Here is a 15,672-nt window from a genome sequence, read left to right as displayed (position 1 = left end):
AATTTAATATTTCTGTTCTCAGAGTGAAAATTTTGATGATTGTGTGAGTGAGTGTGTGTGTGTTTTTTTTTGGTTTTTGTCATTTGTATCAATGGTATTCTGACTTATGCTATAAACTTATTCAACTAGCCGAGAGTGTTTGGAGGAAGAGAAAGAGGTGAAGAGGAGAGGACACTAATCCACCTCCAGTTTCCTAAAGCTACCCACGACGCCAGCATCGATGTCGCCAATGTCATTGCCCGCAAAGTTGGCCGCCTCCTTGGTGATCTCGATCTGCATGTCATCCAAGGCGAGAATCGCCGCACGACGCTGTTGCAGCTTCACCTTAAATTCGCGTATCATCTCAGCAATGGGCATGGTGCCGCCATATTCCTTGGGCAGAATGGCGGGATCGATCTTTGTCTTCAGCGCCTCCACATTTTTGTGCACCTAAGCGAAGAATAAAATACTGTAAGTTAAGTCTGAAGAAATTTCTAAGATCGTGGGCTAACTCACAATGATGCGCTTCTTTAGCTTGTCGCTGAGCATGGAGACACCCAGCTCAATAATGCGGTTGGCATAGTGAGGAATGTTGACAAAGTGCGTCTGCTTGTGTCGCATGGGCGTCGAGTTCTGAATGCACTTGAGAATGCTGCGCAAATCGGTGAGCGACCACAGACTGACAAATCCCATATTCATGCCGCTCTCATCGTTCACATACACATAGCCAGCCACCTGGGAGTCCTCATCGTCCAGCAATGCCTCACAGATCAAGCTGTGCACTCGGGCCATCTGCACCGACGTGAACTTGTAGGGATCGAATTTGCCCGCCACCGAGAAAAGTATCTGCCGACCGCTGGCATCGCGTTGTGGCAACGGCACCAAGTATCCCGCCTCAAAGATCTCATTGATGGCCGGATCATTGATGTCCAGTTGCTGGAACCACTGCGGAAACAGTTGGCGAATGGTCAGATAACGTTCCAGCATCTCACAAGCGGCGGGCACCGAGAACTTCTTGGTGCGCAAAAAGCGCAGCAGGAAAACGGCATCGGTGCGGCACTTTTTGATATTCGGATGCTTGGCGATCCATTCGCGGAACTGTGCCAACGCCTGTCGTCTAATGTTCTCATCCTCGTGCAGTTCCTCCTTGGCCACCTTTTTCATCTCGGCACTCAGGCCGCAAGTGTAGGGGAAGTCATAGTCTGAGGTGCTCGAGGCGGGTCCGTCGAGCTTGGGTTGTTGCAGCACCTCGGTTTCCAGCACTGCAAAAGTTGAAGGAAAAATATTTCATTTTAGTAAAACTCATTATGGAGACAAGTTCATTTATTTTTAATAGTGAAAATTATTAAGAAATGCAGCAAGTTTATAAATAGTGTAAGTAAACAAGCTAATCTAATCATCAATCTTATTGATGCCGCTCACTCAGTCAAGAAACAATTTCACAATTATTATCATTAGCGTGGAACAGTATAGAAGAACCCTAAGCTAGCGGCAACATAGATAAGCAGAAAGTAACAGAAAGTAGTTCTTATGTTGATGGACAAACAAGAAGATAAAGAATAACGAAGTCATTTGAAAGGCACATAGTTTATCAATGTACTTAATTTTGTTTCGGTAATAATAATGATGATTCAGTCAATAAATAAATCAATAAATGTTGCTTAATATACAAGCACTTCGTTTACTACGACATATATTTTAATACGTATACGTAATTTATGCATAGACAAAAATTTATTAAAAATATAAATATGAAAATATATATCATTAATATTTCATTCTGAAATAACTAGTACATAGTATTTAACTGGTAAATAAACTCTTCTATAAATAGAATACGCTACGAAATCAAATCTAAACATTACGTATACATAATATGTGCCAAGTGTAATATATATTTTAAAAGTAATAAACAAAATTTGTTATAAAATTACACATTTGCTCTTATTTTTAACTTTGTATTACAAATTTAAAGCTCACATTAACTCTTATAACACCAAACTAAATAATTAGCAACAATAAACGAATAATTTAATAAACAAGTTGAGTGAAAACATTTCGAACTGACCAAACAGACTAAATAATATTACGTGATATACGTTGAGTGAAAGATTTACAATCTATAGATTAGAAACGTGTTGAAAATTTCAACTTTTTTCAAATGACTTTTTTGTTAGAATAAATGCATTTTATTTTACAAATGATGTCAAAATGGGAAGTTCCCTGAAGAGACAAGAAATGCAAAAAAAGCATTAATGAATTTCGTAACTGATGAAGGCTCGGTAAGATTTGTGTCGTGTTTCGAGCCGTGTCGAATTGGACATCTGCAGCGCAGTAAACGTACAATTACCGTTTATTACGTATACGTAATGCATGATACGAGTACGACTTTGGTGCAGATATCACTAATTGTGTAGTTGGCCTTGGCCAGCCATGTACCACACACAAAAATACAACGAACTCTTGGCTGTCAACAGGTTAACTAGTTGTTTACACACATACCCAAATTGCACGTTAACTGTAGAGTACACTGTGAGAAAATTGGCATTGCCAAAAAAAAGGCCACCAACTTAATTCTGCATAATATTTACAAATGACAAGCATAGTTTGTTGAAGCGAATTCTTGTGGCAAAAACATGCAGCGATTGATTATCGAATTAAGCATGCACTTATAATTAAAAATCAAGTTTTTTCGGTGTTGCAAGATGTTTGGAATATTTGACGAACTTATGCATTTAACCTTAAGTATGGTCAAGAGAAATATCATTTATAAAAAACAAGTTAAACTTCAAGTTCATAATTCATAACGGAAACGTGTTAATAAAGTGTTAATTAAAGAAGTTTTTATTGAAAACCTTTATCAATACATAACTAAGAAGTGAAATTTTTATATATATATACATCCTAATTAACACATTTAGTTGATAAGCTGTTGTGTATCATAGTATTTTTAAGAGATTAAGGAAAATTTAATAAGATCAGTATAATATGCCTTTAAATAGAAATATGTAGGGAAAACTCAATAAGATCAATATAATACTAGCAATAGTTAGCATTACAGTTATAAAAGTGAAAGTATTATTTATAATAATAAATAATAAAAGCTATTAGTCTGATAATCATCCCGAGGAAGAACTCAAAAATGTGTCGTACTATTTATGAATGAAACCGAATGAGTTTTGGCCGCAGTGTAAATTTGTTTTGCAGTGTCGGATTATTTTTTGTTTAGGGCGGCAGGCAGCACAGCATGTGGGCATTGGGTCATTGGCTTCGACTGGAAGTGAGGTCTGCAAACCCCGAGTGTGGGCACAAAGTGAACCACCTGTTGTTACCAACAACATCAACAACAACAAGAAAAAAGTCGCCCGTTGCCAAGTTCAGAGACAAACAATTTGAAATGGAGCTGTGAACGAGGCTGCGACATTGCCACAGTCAGCTGCAGAAGCAGAGACAGAGGCAGAGGCAAAGGCAGCGACAAATATAATAGTCGAAGCTAAAGCGAAAAGCTGAAACTGAAGCTCAAGCTCATTAACTGCGGCCAATGCGTTGTCCGCTGTTGTTGTCCGAATGCTGTTACCGGTCCATTGACCATGACCTAAAACCAAGGGCTATTCGCTTCCAAGTAGTATTTTGCATATGAACACACAAGAGACAACACAACATCATCCGATCGTATAATTCAATTTCTACATGCCCAAAAACCCATTTAACTGCCGAGAGCAAAGACGAGACGAGAAGGTCAAACGAAAAGATAAACCGAAGAAGATTATTGCAGTCGCTTCAACTGTACTTATTTACATATGCATGCATGTACGAATACACATATAGACATGCCTATTTATATGTATATCAAGTGTTGCAATCGCATGTGCGTAGATTGGTGTGATGTATGGTACATTTTGTTTGCCATCATCATCAGTCCCAGTGAAATGAAAACCATTTTTGGTCAACAAACTTTTTATGAGCAATTCATTCGGTGCCCATAACCAGAGCCGTTTGGACGCAAAATCAGGTTTATTTAGGTTTTATATTTATTTTTTTTTTCACTTTCATGGCCTTCACACAGATTTCAATGTACACGGAGCAGAAGTTGAAAATGAAATTGAATTGGTAACATGCCCTAGCTATGGGCTATGCCCAGATTACATGTTCACTTACACACATACGTACATACAAGGTGTGTGTGTGTTTGTACATATTCGCAGCACATTGACGATTGCGTTTTTGGGTCACACACACCCATATATACAGCTGACTTTGTATGTGTGTGTGTGCGTGACAGCTGACAGGAGGAGAGAGCTTCAAAAAGCTGCGCTTCAAAAACGTGCAATTTATATTTTCTTTTCGCTCACTCTTTCTGCATCCGCTCTGGCAATTAGCCTAGCGATTGCATAACAGCATAAAAACCGACAAAGCGACAAAACGTACCACAGCAACAAAAACAACAACAACAACATTTACATTTACGCACGCCTGCCTGTAATTGTGAGTGTGTGTTTGTGCGCGTGCGAGAAAAGGAGAGGAAGAGCGCATGAGCAAAGGCAAAAGAAATGACTCAAAGAAACAGGTTTAAACTATAAGAGAGCTTTCAACTTACACCCCACCGCCCCCTCCACCCATCAAGGGGGTTTTAGCTCACTCGCACTTCAAAATGTGCTTTTTTTGTTGTTTGTTTTGGTTCGATTTCAATTTTCCATTAGGGCCTTGGCAAAATTTTTCTTTCCGGAAACTCATGTAACAAAAAACACAACTTCAATTGTGCTTTAAAATACTTGTGGCGCATGAATAGTAAAATTACACACAAATATTTACATAAATATATAGTATAAAGCATCCACGTGATCTATTAGCTTACACGCTTACAAGCTCGTCATTCAAAATGCCAAGTTAATGAACGAAATTGTAAGATCATCAGCAAACACAAATCTAACAGATATTGGATAATTAATAAGTCGCCTCACGTTCCAAACTGATCGTTAGCGTTAGTGATTTGCATTGGTCAAGATCGTTCCACAATTGTTTCGAGGTGTTGCGGATATATAGCTATGCGTACACAAAATATAATACTTCAACTATATATGCGATAAAAGTTAATGATTTCGAACTGATTAAAAACGTCAAGACTACACACACCACACACACACACATACACAACAAAAAAGTATGTTTCGTTATTATGGCGCTTCAGTCGAGGTCAAAATATTGTGTGTTGACCGTTAATGCAGTTGCCAAACTCTGCTCGCTATGAATATTAATTAACGGCCAACACATGCTCTAAGTATATGTTATGTACACATATCTATAAAGCTACATACGCTTTTCATTTACTTTGTTTTATGGCGTTGACCAACTTCGATGGACAAGACCTTGCATTGCGCGGCCTATAGCTCTGGCTTTAGCTTCAAAATTCAAAACTTAACGCTGGAATGGCTGCCAACAACTTGAGTAATTTTAATTGACTTGCCACTGCAATCGCACAAGTACAATTACTTAATAATCCCCCCTTGCTACCAATTGAATTGAATTTTGCATTGAGCAAGAACAATAACAACAACAGCAACAACAGCAATGATAATTGCCCTACACTTTTCCCGAGTGTTGGTAAATAAATAAACATACGTAAGTACATACTGTCAATCGACCAGAGAAGAAAAGCTCATGTGCAATGCGAGATCAACGATAAACGCGGCTGCGCATGCGTTTCGAGTGAAAGCGAAAGTTTTTCTTCAGCTTCGGGCAGAGTTTAGAGTACGACATTTTATTTCAATGTGTGTGGGTGTTGTTATTTGCTCAGATATCCTTTCCCCCATTATGTAACTGCAGTGTGTATACATGTGTGTGTGAGTGTGTGTGCAATGCTGTTGATGATGATAATGATGATGAACTCACTTTTCGATATATCCGTACAACAAGTCAAGGTTTTTTATTTTTGAACAATCGCGCGATCAATTTCACAACTTGCAAAAACTTATATAAATATGCTTTACTTTTTATACGGACGCGGCGTTGCAATATGCCAGTTTGAAATTTAATTTTGTTTTTTTTGGCTATTTATTTTATTTTTGTGCTGAGCTTTCGAGAGCGCTGCAGAGCCGACGGACGTTGTGAACGTGGTGACGCTTTGAGCGAAACTGCCTATTTTCGGTTAACTGAAAACTTATTTAAGCCTCGCTCACTACATTTCCACTCAAATTGGGCTTTGAGCCAATGTCTCTGCTCTGCTCTGCTCTGTCAACTACCGAGCAGTGTTGGCTATGCGAGTTTGTTTTCGTCAACTTTGGACTTATTTATGATGATGCAAAATTGTAATTTTAAATTAAAAATAATATAAATGAAAATTATAGACAATTTTTTAAATACGGCTTTGCTCTTTTTATTTTTAATACTTTTAAATTACTCAAATTGTCACAAAAATAGTGTATTTACTTTAAAATTAATCCTTATGAACGCTCAAATTGTTTATATATAATAATAAATTTTTGTTTTCAAATCTATTAACTAAAATGTATCTCTTTGTTTCATAAAATTTTTAATAATAATGTTAAAATATTTGTATCTCCAATAAAACTAGCTTTTTTCTTTAATAAAGTTGGCAGCACTATCAACCGCTGTTGAGCTTTATTCGTTTGAGTTATAAACAACGATAATTACGTTGTGAGTCTGCCTTATATCTCAATTAAAAATAACTTTCCTTGTTTTTTTATTCCTGGCCTGCGACCCACTAACTGGGGTATCCAATGCAAGGCAATTTTAGGTGGGGTGGGAATCTTGAAGACCTGTCAGTAGCCAACAATTTGATTTAAAATCTAAAAATGTACTAATTTTTGTAATTAACTGACACTGCTGACGTAATAAGTTCATAAGAATAGCCCCGTATTGTGACTTCAGACGCATAAAAAATGTTGCTTTATGGGGGCGAAACGTCTCCACAACTCTCACTCTAATTTACATGCATAAGTTAGTTAAACACTTGTACGAACAAATTGAGATATACTACTTAACGAGAATTTCTAAAGTCCTTATTCAATTACTTGCTAAGTTTACTCACAACTTCAACAGATAATAGAAAAATTTCAAGTACTTCTCAACACATAATTTACATGAATGAGAAGACACTCAGCTGCTCAACTCTCTTGGGGCCTTTGTGTGGGAGGTGTTAATAGTGAAGGGGTGAAGGTTAATGTAAAGTATCGTCTATAGTGTAAAGTGTGGTGTGTATTGTGGGTGTTTGGTGTTTGGTGTGGTATAAATCGTCGAGTGGAAAATATGGTAGACTGTGGAGCAAAGTGAAGTAGAGTTCAACGAAACTGCGTAGACTGTAAAGCTGAGCGTATTGTAGATTATAGTATAGAGTTCATTCCATTATTTACATATTTTTTTTTGTTGTCGCAACGCGCCTCCCATATCAGATTTAATGCGTAATGAAAAGAGCATAAAGAAGCATTGCGCTGACTGGAATTCAAAAGGTGCGTTTATTAACCTCGGTAACAACCTTTGACTTACAGTAAGCTACACAAATATTCTAAGCTATTACCATAAAGAATACCCAAACAAAAGCTTAATAGTTATAGGGCAAGATCTTAATAACAATGGGATAAAGTGTGTCTACTAATTTACTTACAATGAGATGGATTTTTAGCTTTCAATGTACAACATGTTAATAACATTCTGTTAAGTTTTTATCTGAGGTATGTTGGCTTTCTGTAACTCGGATAAATCTTAACATAACTCGGATAAAAGCCTAACAGAATGGCGTGTTTACAGCAGCCAAGAATTCAGCAGTCCATTGACAAAATAGTATTGCAATTTGAATGGGCTAATTATATTTCGAGAGTGCCGAATAATCTGCAAATAATTGGTTAAAATCATCCAATTGCTTCCATACACCACAATTAGAAATCTACGCTGTTTCATGCATCATTTCAGCTTGTGGCGCAACTAATCGTAGTCACATAAAATTTATCAACTTTGTTTATAATTTGCTACACAACAATTTTGGACGACCATGTGATTACAACAGATTAATCTTTTCATTCCCTTTTCCCCTATCGATGCATCTATTCATCGCCCTCGTCCACCTCTTGTTCCGTTGGCTCCGGTTTAATCGTTTGCCTCGTCGGACGTGACTTTCGCTCCGGTTCTGGTTCCGGTTCTTGATCCTCTTGCTCATCCTCATGCTCGAAGGGATAAAATGGATGCTCTTTGACAGATTCATATTTAACTATTCTAGGCTTGGGCTTGATGCCACGCAAGGCGCGAACATCGTTCTCATTTAATTGAAAGTCGAAAATGTTTAGGTTTTCTTTTATGTGCACGGGATTGCCAGCCTTGGGTATGGGCACAACACCATAATCAATCTAGGGGCGAAATGAATATTAGTAGAATAGAAAGATGAGCAAGAAAAGACAATAACAGAAAATCAAATACATTAAGCTACACCTTTTTAGGGAAATGCTTGAAAAAAGCAAAAGAATCTTTTTCACTTAACAAGATCTTCGCAATTTATATAGATTTCAAGAGGTTACAGCACACTTACCAAAAAAAAAAGGGTAGCGTCTTCAGGTGTATTACAGTCACTTAGGTAAAGGTGTTAATAGCAACGGACAGACAGATAGACGGAAGGAATAGGTCCTCAATGCTTAACTACACATATTTTATAGTATAGGAGTTGTCTTCTGCTGTTTGTAATAAAATTTTGTCAGTTATTAGCAAATTATTCTACCCTCACAATGTCAGATAGCGCCTAACCAAAATACCCCTTTTAACCGACTTGATTACGGATATAACTAAGTAATCTTTGCCTTACCAAGTAACGAAGCACAATCTGCGAAGCTGTGCGTTTGTATCGCTTCACCAGACGCTTCATGCCCTCGGAGAAGAAATAGATGGGTGTATGATCGTCTCGATTTGGTTGACCAAGAGGCGAATAAGCAGTGACAATGATGCCATTGTAGCGACAATAATCCACCAAATCCTTTTGCATAAATCCCGGCCAGATTTCCACTTGATTAACGACAGGCTTTGAGGAGCTGCATTGTATAATGCGTTGCACCTGCTCCATGTTGAAGTTAGAGACACCAATGCTACGCACCAGTCCAAGCTTGACCAGCTCCTCCATGGCGCGCCAGGTGTCAATATAGTCAATCTCTCTTTAGGCAAATAAGACAAATGAGATAGACTAACTCCGAAAGTGAACAACTTACGTGGTTTGCACCTTGTCACCCTCCAAGGGAGTGAGAATCTCGTCGCACATGTGTTTGTAGCCCACAGGGAAGTGCATCAGATAGAGATCGATGTAGTCGAAGCCCAGAGCATCCAGCTGTTTCTCGCAAATGCGACGCACATCCCGTGGATCATGATGTATATTCCAAAGCTATCAAAAAGCTGTGAACCTTTGAAGCAACTGCGAGCTGGACCAGCACTTACCTTGGTGGTCAGAAAGATGTTCTCCCTGGAAACATTTCCCATCTGAATTTGGGTGCGTATGGCCTCACCCACCTCCTTCTCGTTCTCATAGCTGTAGGCGGTATCAAAGTGACGGAAACCCGTCTCCACTGCACAATGAATGGCCGACAAGCATTGATAGCCCTTCAACTGCAGGATTGAATATTAGCAAAGCAACATTTTAGAGCACCGGTTGAGGACAATTTACGGCATAGGTTCCAAAACCCAAGACGGGCATTTCGTAGCCACTGCTCAGCTTGATCTTGGGCGCCATGAGCAGCGTCTTTTCGCCACACACGGGCTTTTCGCCCAGTATCAATGCCACCCGGGAATTGGAGTCTTCATCGTCCTCACACGTGGTCAAACAGCGTGCTGGTATCATATCGAAATGCAATCTCAAATAAATCTAACAAATTTGTCTACAAACAAAATTCTTAAATTAATCTGAAAGGTTTTTCAATTGGAATTACATAGTACTTTGCTTATACTTCAAACAAAGCCAACCTAATGTTTTATCCCATGTATCTGATGGATGCATTTAGCTGCATAGCTAAGCGAATTAAACTCAAGTATATTTTTGTTGGTAACAGCAGAATTCGTCAATGGCAACTTCACTTTCCTCTTACTATAAAACTGTCATAATTACTAATTTCATTTTCTATCTTAAGACTAATTTAAGGTACTACGAGTACCATTTCTAATATGAAATACATTTCACTTCAAACTAACGACAATCTCAAACAAAATTCCAATAAAAGTTGTACCTTCACAAGGCTATTTATTATTTAATCATATAAGTATTTACAAAAGCATTCTTTTAGGTTTCCAGCCCTAAAATTCAATGGCAAATGGGAAATACTTGTGGTTACGAGCCTTGATCAGATTGAGGGGTACCATGCGTTCTCCAGTATTAAAGCTATCGAGCACAGCCTTCTCCTCATCGGTTAACGAAAAATCGAACAGATCAAAGTTTTCGCTGATGCGCTTCGGGTTCGACGACTTGGGAATGGGAATAGCGCCGCTGTCAATCTACAATAAAAGTTTCATCACAATCAGTTATGATTTTATTACTGTTAAATTAAACTTTAACCCACCAGATAGCGCAGTGCCACTTGCGTTGTTGTCTTGTTGTACTTCTCAGCAATCGCCTTCACCTTGTCCGAATAAACATAGTCGGGTTTCTGCTCCTCGGGTCTGGGACGTCCCAAAGGAGTGTAAGCTGTCAATGTGACATCATGCTTCTTGCAGAACTCAATCAATTTCTTCTGATTGATGGCTGGTGAGCATTCCACCTGATTGGTGACTGGCTTAATCTCACAATTATCAAGCACACGTTTCAGCTGTTCGCTGTTGAAGTTGGACACGCCCAGACTGCGCACCAGACCACTCTTGACCAGCTGTTCCATGGCCTTGTAAGTGTCCACGTAATCGACATCGCTCAGCAACAGCGCACCATCTTCGTCCTTGGGCAGCAGTGTCTCCTCATTGATATACTTGTAGCCCACGGGCATGTGCATCAAGTAGAGATCGATGTAGTCAAGGCCAAGATTAGCGAGCTGCTTGCGACAGGCACCCTCAACACGCTCGGGATCATGGTAAATGTTCCACAACTAAAATAAAGTGGTAAGTTATTAGCAACACATTTTGATGGGTATCTAAATTAAAGTCGTTACCTTGGTGGTTAGAAAGATGTCCTCGCGCTTGACCACACCCTCAGCTATCTTGTCACGAATTGACTGGCCAACCTCAGCTTCGTTCTGATAAAAGAAAGCGGTGTCCAAGTGGCGGTATCCAATGTCAATGGCATGTTTGATGGCAATCTCGCCTTCTTTGTTCTGAGACTGCAGGCGAAAATGAACAAATGTAATAATAAATATGACGTTGTTGGTACAGAGATAAGCTTATCTTATCTACTATGTAATTATGCTACATGGCCCCAGGAAATGACAGTGCCAAATTTATAGATGCCACATCTCCTGACCACCTTTAATTATCACTAATGAAGACACAAACGTACATACAGTGAAAACTCCCTAAGCATGTCTGTATATGTTACTTGTTGAACAATAACAGTCCGATCTACAGATATTTCACAGTATTTACTTAGGTGCAAAAATATTATACCTTTCATTTTCTTATGATAATATATTTAATAATAATTGTATTAATGAAAAACTATATAAAAAATCAGTTACATAAACCATGAAATATAGCATCAAATATTAATTTTCATGGCTGCTTTTTCTTTATAAACAATTAATTGATGATAATCAAGGTCAATTTGACATGTGTACATTGTACACATATTTAATAGGGTACAATTTGGTGCATATGTCCCGCAATTGTTCGTATTATTATTAGTACATATTTGTATTTGCTTTAGTACACTTACTGCATAGGTTCCCAGTCCCAAGATTGGCATTTCGCGGCCATTGTTTAATTTCACAGTCGGTGCGAGCTTCATGACTATTTATTGATTAGCAATTTAAAATGAAGAAAACACACACGCATTACTTACTTTTACAAACAACTCTGTTCATATTCTTTCTTACCGTCGAAATGGAGAATTTGGGTTTATTTATTTTAGCACAACCGGCATGCACTACGTACAAAATGCAAGTGTGATGTCAATTTGATTTCGTTTAGCACAACCGGCCCAAGTTACTAGAACACAGAGAGATGACACTATCGATTAATCGTATTTATTCTCGAGTAAAAACAAATTACTTATCATGTGTTATTATGAGCTAGTTTCAGAAATAACAAATCAAACACTGTGCATAGTTCGAAATGTGCAAAAAATACTAAGTTTATAATTTATTTTCAGCAAAAACAAGTCGTACTTTTCTCTAATTTTTGTATACAATCGGGTAGTGCTGACAAACGCTTCAAGTGATCGAGTTGCATGGGTGGCAACACCCCAAAGCTCTCATTCGTGAGGAGCAAGAATGAGGAGCACGAGTTGGAGAATATGAATCGGGTTAACATCACTGCTCGATTGAAAGGTCTAAATTCCCTTTCGAACTTGAACTTGTATTAACCTTGTAAAATTACATTTAGGTCTTAGTTTATAAGGGTGAATACGCGTATAATAGGTATTAACTGTTGTATGGCCGGATATTCATTGCCCAATTGTGTAGTGTTTTGTAGATATGCCAAATCGCTTAATTTTGTTACTGTCTGTTAAATAAGTGCTAAAAAGAAGGTGTTGATTGAGAAGTATGTGCATTAGGATTAATATACAACCCTTAATAAAACAATATGCTTATTGAAGTTTTTCATGGCAATGAAGTGGTTTCATAGGAAGCACACCAGACTAATATTAAATTAAATATCAATCGCAATAAAAAGTCTTGTTGCAAATCCAATTCGGAAACCTATAGTATCGATGCTAATCAGCTGTTAAAAAATACTCATACTGATAGGGTTGGTATTTATAAACATTAAAGCTTGCGGTCACACTGTGTGACAAACAAACTCAAACCTTTCTATTGTTATGGAAAAAGGAAATCCCAATACCATGGAGGACAACGCGGATATGACACCAGATGCAGAATCATTCAATGGATACGGTTTCAATAACTACACAGCTGCTGAAGCATTCATACAAGGACTAGCTGGCATGGTCAACCAGGGCGACGTTGAGACAATGATACGAGCACAAAAACAAATGTGAGTACAACAACAAAATGTCTCCTATTGCCACCCACAAAGACCAAATTTGCTTTAGGTTGCAACGCTTTGAGAAAACCAATGAGATGCTACTAAATTGCAATGCATTGTCGCAGAGCCGTTTAAAGAGTGCTAGCGAGGATTTCAAGCGGCATGTTAAGCTATTGAGTGAAATGAAAAAAGATCTGGATTATATCTTTCGTAAAGTTCGCATCATTAAACAGAAATTGCAGCAGCAATATCCTGCCATATATGCCGAAGTGCAACCACAACGCAGCAGCCTTGCCGAGGAAGCAGAAGATGAAACTGAAACCGCTGCAGCAGCCTCGCAGAATGTGGAGCCAAGCAAAGTGAAAGCAGCTGCTGATCCTGCTGCTCCCAAGAAGAGCGACGCCACTATTGAGTATGTGCAGATGCAGGAGGCCATCGAGAATGGCACTGTCGAAGTGGAGAATGAGCTGATCAAGCGTGTGTGCTCCGTGGAGACGGCGAATCCCAATGACTCCTCCGACTGCACGTCAGAGGACACTGGTTGAGGCCAATATCAGTATATGGATTCGTTACCCAAGGACTAGAAGGGTAGATGCAGGCAACTTTTGATTCGATAAAAAGCGAGCATTACATCTGCATCCGTCTACCTATCTGACGATCTGCGTGAGCACCTAGATCTCATAGTATTCCACAGTCGAGCACACCCGACTGCAACTAATTCACTTGTTTTAGAGATAAAATACTGTAAATATTACATATATATTTATTAACTAGTAAATTATGTGCTAATAGTTAGAAAATAATTTGGTACTTGTACTGCTTGGGTACCTTTGAGATTATAACGCGGCCATCATAGCTCAAAGAAGCAAATATCCAGGGATCAACATTGCTCCATTCAGCGCAATAAACCGAATCCTCGTGTTGATCAAATGTTTGTAATAGACCATCAGAAAGGACTTTATGACGTTCCTGTGCTGATGCTTCACTCACATCACTTGGCACAGCTTCGGAGCTAACAGAACCAGCACAAGTAAGAAGCACTTTGCAATCACTTGAGCTGGACAAGATGAGCTGATCGTGGAATGTATTAAAACGCACGGACCACAGCCAATGCGAGTGATCGCTGCGCTCAAACACTGGTGCTTTGACCATACGACAATCCCACACCTTAAGACAACCGTCGTCGCCACCAGTGACCAGATGGCACTGCTTATTGGGATTGCAGTCCAAATCGCGCACCAGCTGACCATGTGCGTCATCTATGCTCCAGGCACAGTGCTGGGAATCACGCACATCGTAGGCACGCACACTGCTATCGTGTAGCACTACAAACTGATGACCCTGATGGTGATGCGACCACTTGCCGCTGGTGAATGATGACACGCTCTTAGCGCCGCTTGAATTGCTGCTGGCTTCAGCTACTACACGAGTTGCGGACTCGGCGCGTTGCATGATTGCCAACTTGTTGCCTGCAACACATGCAATAGTCTGCTCTTGGCTGGGATGAAACTCAATGGTTTTGACTCGATCCCCCAAACTGGCGGTGTCCAACACTTCAACTTTGGCCCAGGGAATATATTCGCTTTTTAAGGGTTCATTGTTGGATGCGTTGGGATCGTCTTCGGGCAATGTTAATAATGCTGCCTGGGACAACACTTGCGCTCCTTTCTGCACATTGTAAACTGATGCCAGCAAACGTGCGTCGTGTGGACAACTGTTAAGTTTCCACACTTCTCCCAATGCATGCTCAAAGATCTAAAATGGAAATCACTTAGAATTTTTTCATAATTTACTTGTCTGCTTACCTTGGATTGTATGGTACCCTGCTCTTCATCGTATTGCAGCAAATGCAACTGATTTGTGGGCTTTAATGAATTAGTAGCAATAAAAAAGCACACGTCATTGCTCTCCCCGTATTGTGGCGTCAACGCTCGAGCTTGCAACTCCAAGCCGTAAATTAAACTATTCTCCTCCATGTCAGACGCTTTCCAGAAAGCGACTTAACTGATCGAATCCTGGGGTTTCTTAAATATATTTTAGAAAGAATATTAATTATTTATGAAACTTTTTGTTTACGCCAGGCTGTGGCTATTTGTTTTTGTTGTGGCCGTTACAAGGATGCGTTGGCAGCTGTCGAGACATAGTTATCGAAATTAAGGGTGTCGCCAACAGTTAACCTAATTGAATTATTATACTGTTTTCTAACATTTATTCATTTAAGTAAACACTAACCGCAGACCGATAAAATTATCTATTTGCAAAAACAACACAATTCAAGTAATTTGTATTAGAGATGAGCTCATACCGATAGACGTGATCAACATAGTAATATTGATGCTATAATACAAATTCATATATCGATTTTTATGGCAAACATTGATGACTTTTGCAGTCAAATAATAATATCAAAAATGCATTTATTGTTGAAGACAATTATTCGATAAATGGATTCAAACTTTTGATCCTATAGAAAAATCGTTGACCCAATTAAAAATCAATACATCTGATGCACATGAAGCAACTGGCAGAACTCAGTAGCTACGTACATTAACTTCATGTTTAACATATATTTGGAAGCAAAAATAG

The 15,672-nt window shown here is 38.9% G+C and overlaps 5 protein-coding genes across 10 annotated transcripts; 1 reads left to right on the top strand and 4 right to left on the bottom strand.

The window, feature by feature from the left end:
* Positions 1–167: 167 nt before the first annotated feature.
* Positions 168–6,099, bottom strand: LOC132789073 (clavesin-1). Its single transcript, XM_060796828.1, has 3 exons — positions 5,869–6,099; positions 496–1,241; positions 168–429 (listed from the first exon to the last, which is right to left on the bottom strand). Coding segments are annotated over exons 1-3 (1,002 nt in total). The 5' UTR covers positions 5,870–6,099; the 3' UTR covers positions 168–174.
* A 1,837-nt stretch (positions 6,100–7,936) lies between these two features.
* LOC132789735 (1,5-anhydro-D-fructose reductase) lies at positions 7,937–9,899 on the bottom strand. Its single transcript, XM_060797959.1, has 5 exons — positions 9,632–9,899; positions 9,406–9,573; positions 9,183–9,352; positions 8,786–9,128; positions 7,937–8,336 (listed from the first exon to the last, which is right to left on the bottom strand). Exons 1-5 carry the CDS (start codon positions 9,803–9,805, stop codon positions 8,037–8,039), a joined length of 1,155 nt encoding a protein of 384 aa, XP_060653942.1. The 5' UTR covers positions 9,806–9,899; the 3' UTR covers positions 7,937–8,036.
* Positions 9,900–10,175: 276 nt separating this feature from the next.
* LOC132789737 (aldo-keto reductase family 1 member B1) lies at positions 10,176–12,087 on the bottom strand. 2 transcript variants are annotated; one of them, XM_060797965.1, is made up of 5 exons: positions 11,976–12,087; positions 11,816–11,889; positions 11,097–11,264; positions 10,518–11,033; positions 10,176–10,452 (listed from the first exon to the last, which is right to left on the bottom strand). In XM_060797965.1, the coding sequence occupies exons 2-5, from the start codon at positions 11,885–11,887 to the stop codon at positions 10,255–10,257; spliced, it is 954 nt and encodes a 317-aa protein (XP_060653948.1). In that variant the 5' UTR covers positions 11,888–11,889; positions 11,976–12,087; the 3' UTR covers positions 10,176–10,254. The 2 variants fall into 2 exon arrangements, with proteins under 2 accessions (XP_060653948.1, XP_060653947.1); XM_060797964.1 differs by having other exon boundaries at positions 11,942–12,048.
* A 579-nt stretch (positions 12,088–12,666) lies between these two features.
* Positions 12,667–13,886, top strand: LOC132789738 (kxDL motif-containing protein CG10681). 2 transcript variants are annotated; one of them, XM_060797967.1, is made up of 3 exons: positions 12,667–12,849; positions 12,930–13,095; positions 13,154–13,886. In XM_060797967.1, the coding sequence occupies exons 2-3, from the start codon at positions 12,944–12,946 to the stop codon at positions 13,629–13,631; spliced, it is 630 nt and encodes a 209-aa protein (XP_060653950.1). In that variant the 5' UTR covers positions 12,667–12,849; positions 12,930–12,943; the 3' UTR covers positions 13,632–13,886. The 2 variants fall into 2 exon arrangements, with proteins under 2 accessions (XP_060653950.1, XP_060653949.1); XM_060797966.1 differs by lacking the exon at positions 12,667–12,849 and having other exon boundaries at positions 12,864–13,095; positions 13,154–13,884.
* LOC132789736 (EARP and GARP complex-interacting protein 1) lies at positions 13,827–15,402 on the bottom strand. 4 transcript variants are annotated; one of them, XM_060797961.1, is made up of 3 exons: positions 15,319–15,402; positions 14,892–15,110; positions 13,827–14,841 (listed from the first exon to the last, which is right to left on the bottom strand). In XM_060797961.1, exons 2-3 carry the CDS (start codon positions 15,060–15,062, stop codon positions 13,879–13,881), a joined length of 1,134 nt encoding a protein of 377 aa, XP_060653944.1. In that variant the 5' UTR covers positions 15,063–15,110; positions 15,319–15,402; the 3' UTR covers positions 13,827–13,878. The 4 variants fall into 4 exon arrangements, with proteins under 4 accessions (XP_060653944.1, XP_060653946.1, XP_060653945.1 ...); XM_060797963.1 differs by having other exon boundaries at positions 14,892–15,101; XM_060797962.1 differs by having other exon boundaries at positions 15,201–15,372.
* Positions 15,403–15,672: the final 270 nt, after the last annotated feature.

The sequence above is a fragment of the Drosophila nasuta genome, chromosome 3 (assembly GCF_023558535.2).
Source record: "Drosophila nasuta strain 15112-1781.00 chromosome 3, ASM2355853v1, whole genome shotgun sequence".
NCBI lineage: Eukaryota > Metazoa > Arthropoda > Insecta > Diptera > Drosophilidae > Drosophila > Drosophila nasuta.
Note: the sequence above shows the minus strand (reverse complement) of the source record. Positions and strands in the feature narration are given on the sequence as shown.

What these genes read in the sequence shown, in the direction of transcription:
- LOC132789073 (XM_060796828.1), bottom strand. An exon ending in AGCTAAAGAAGCGCATCATT is followed by an intron (nt 430 to 495) that starts GTGAGTTAGCCC and finishes TTCTTCGCTTAG; the next exon opens with GTGCACAAAAATGTGGAGGC.
- LOC132789735 (XM_060797959.1), bottom strand. Translation starts at nt 9,805, where the DNA reads ATGATACCAGCACGCTGTTTGACCACGTGTGAGGACGATGAAGACTCC. An exon ending in TGGGTTTTGGAACCTATGCC is followed by an intron (nt 9,574 to 9,631) that starts GTAAATTGTCCT and finishes TCAATCCTGCAG; the next exon opens with TTGAAGGGCTATCAATGCTT. An exon ending in AGATTGTGCTTCGTTACTTG is followed by an intron (nt 8,337 to 8,785) that starts GTAAGGCAAAGA and finishes TTTCGCCCCTAG; the next exon opens with ATTGATTATGGTGTTGTGCC.
- LOC132789737 (XM_060797964.1), bottom strand. Translation starts at nt 11,963, where the DNA reads ATGAACAGAGTTGTTTGTAAAA. An exon ending in GAACAGAGTTGTTTGTAAAA is followed by an intron (nt 11,890 to 11,941) that starts GTAAGTAATGCG and finishes ATCAATAAATAG; the next exon opens with TCATGAAGCTCGCACCGACT. An exon ending in ACATCTTTCTAACCACCAAG is followed by an intron (nt 11,034 to 11,096) that starts GTAACGACTTTA and finishes ACTTTATTTTAG; the next exon opens with TTGTGGAACATTTACCATGA.
- LOC132789738 (XM_060797966.1), top strand. Translation starts at nt 12,920, where the DNA reads ATGGAAAAAGGAAATCCCAATACCATGGAGGACAACGCGGATATGACA. An exon ending in ATACGAGCACAAAAACAAAT is followed by an intron (nt 13,096 to 13,153) that starts GTGAGTACAACA and finishes AATTTGCTTTAG; the next exon opens with GTTGCAACGCTTTGAGAAAA.
- LOC132789736 (XM_060797961.1), bottom strand. Translation starts at nt 15,062, where the DNA reads ATGGAGGAGAATAGTTTAATTTACGGCTTGGAGTTGCAAGCTCGAGCG. An exon ending in AGGGTACCATACAATCCAAG is followed by an intron (nt 14,842 to 14,891) that starts GTAAGCAGACAA and finishes TTTCCATTTTAG; the next exon opens with ATCTTTGAGCATGCATTGGG.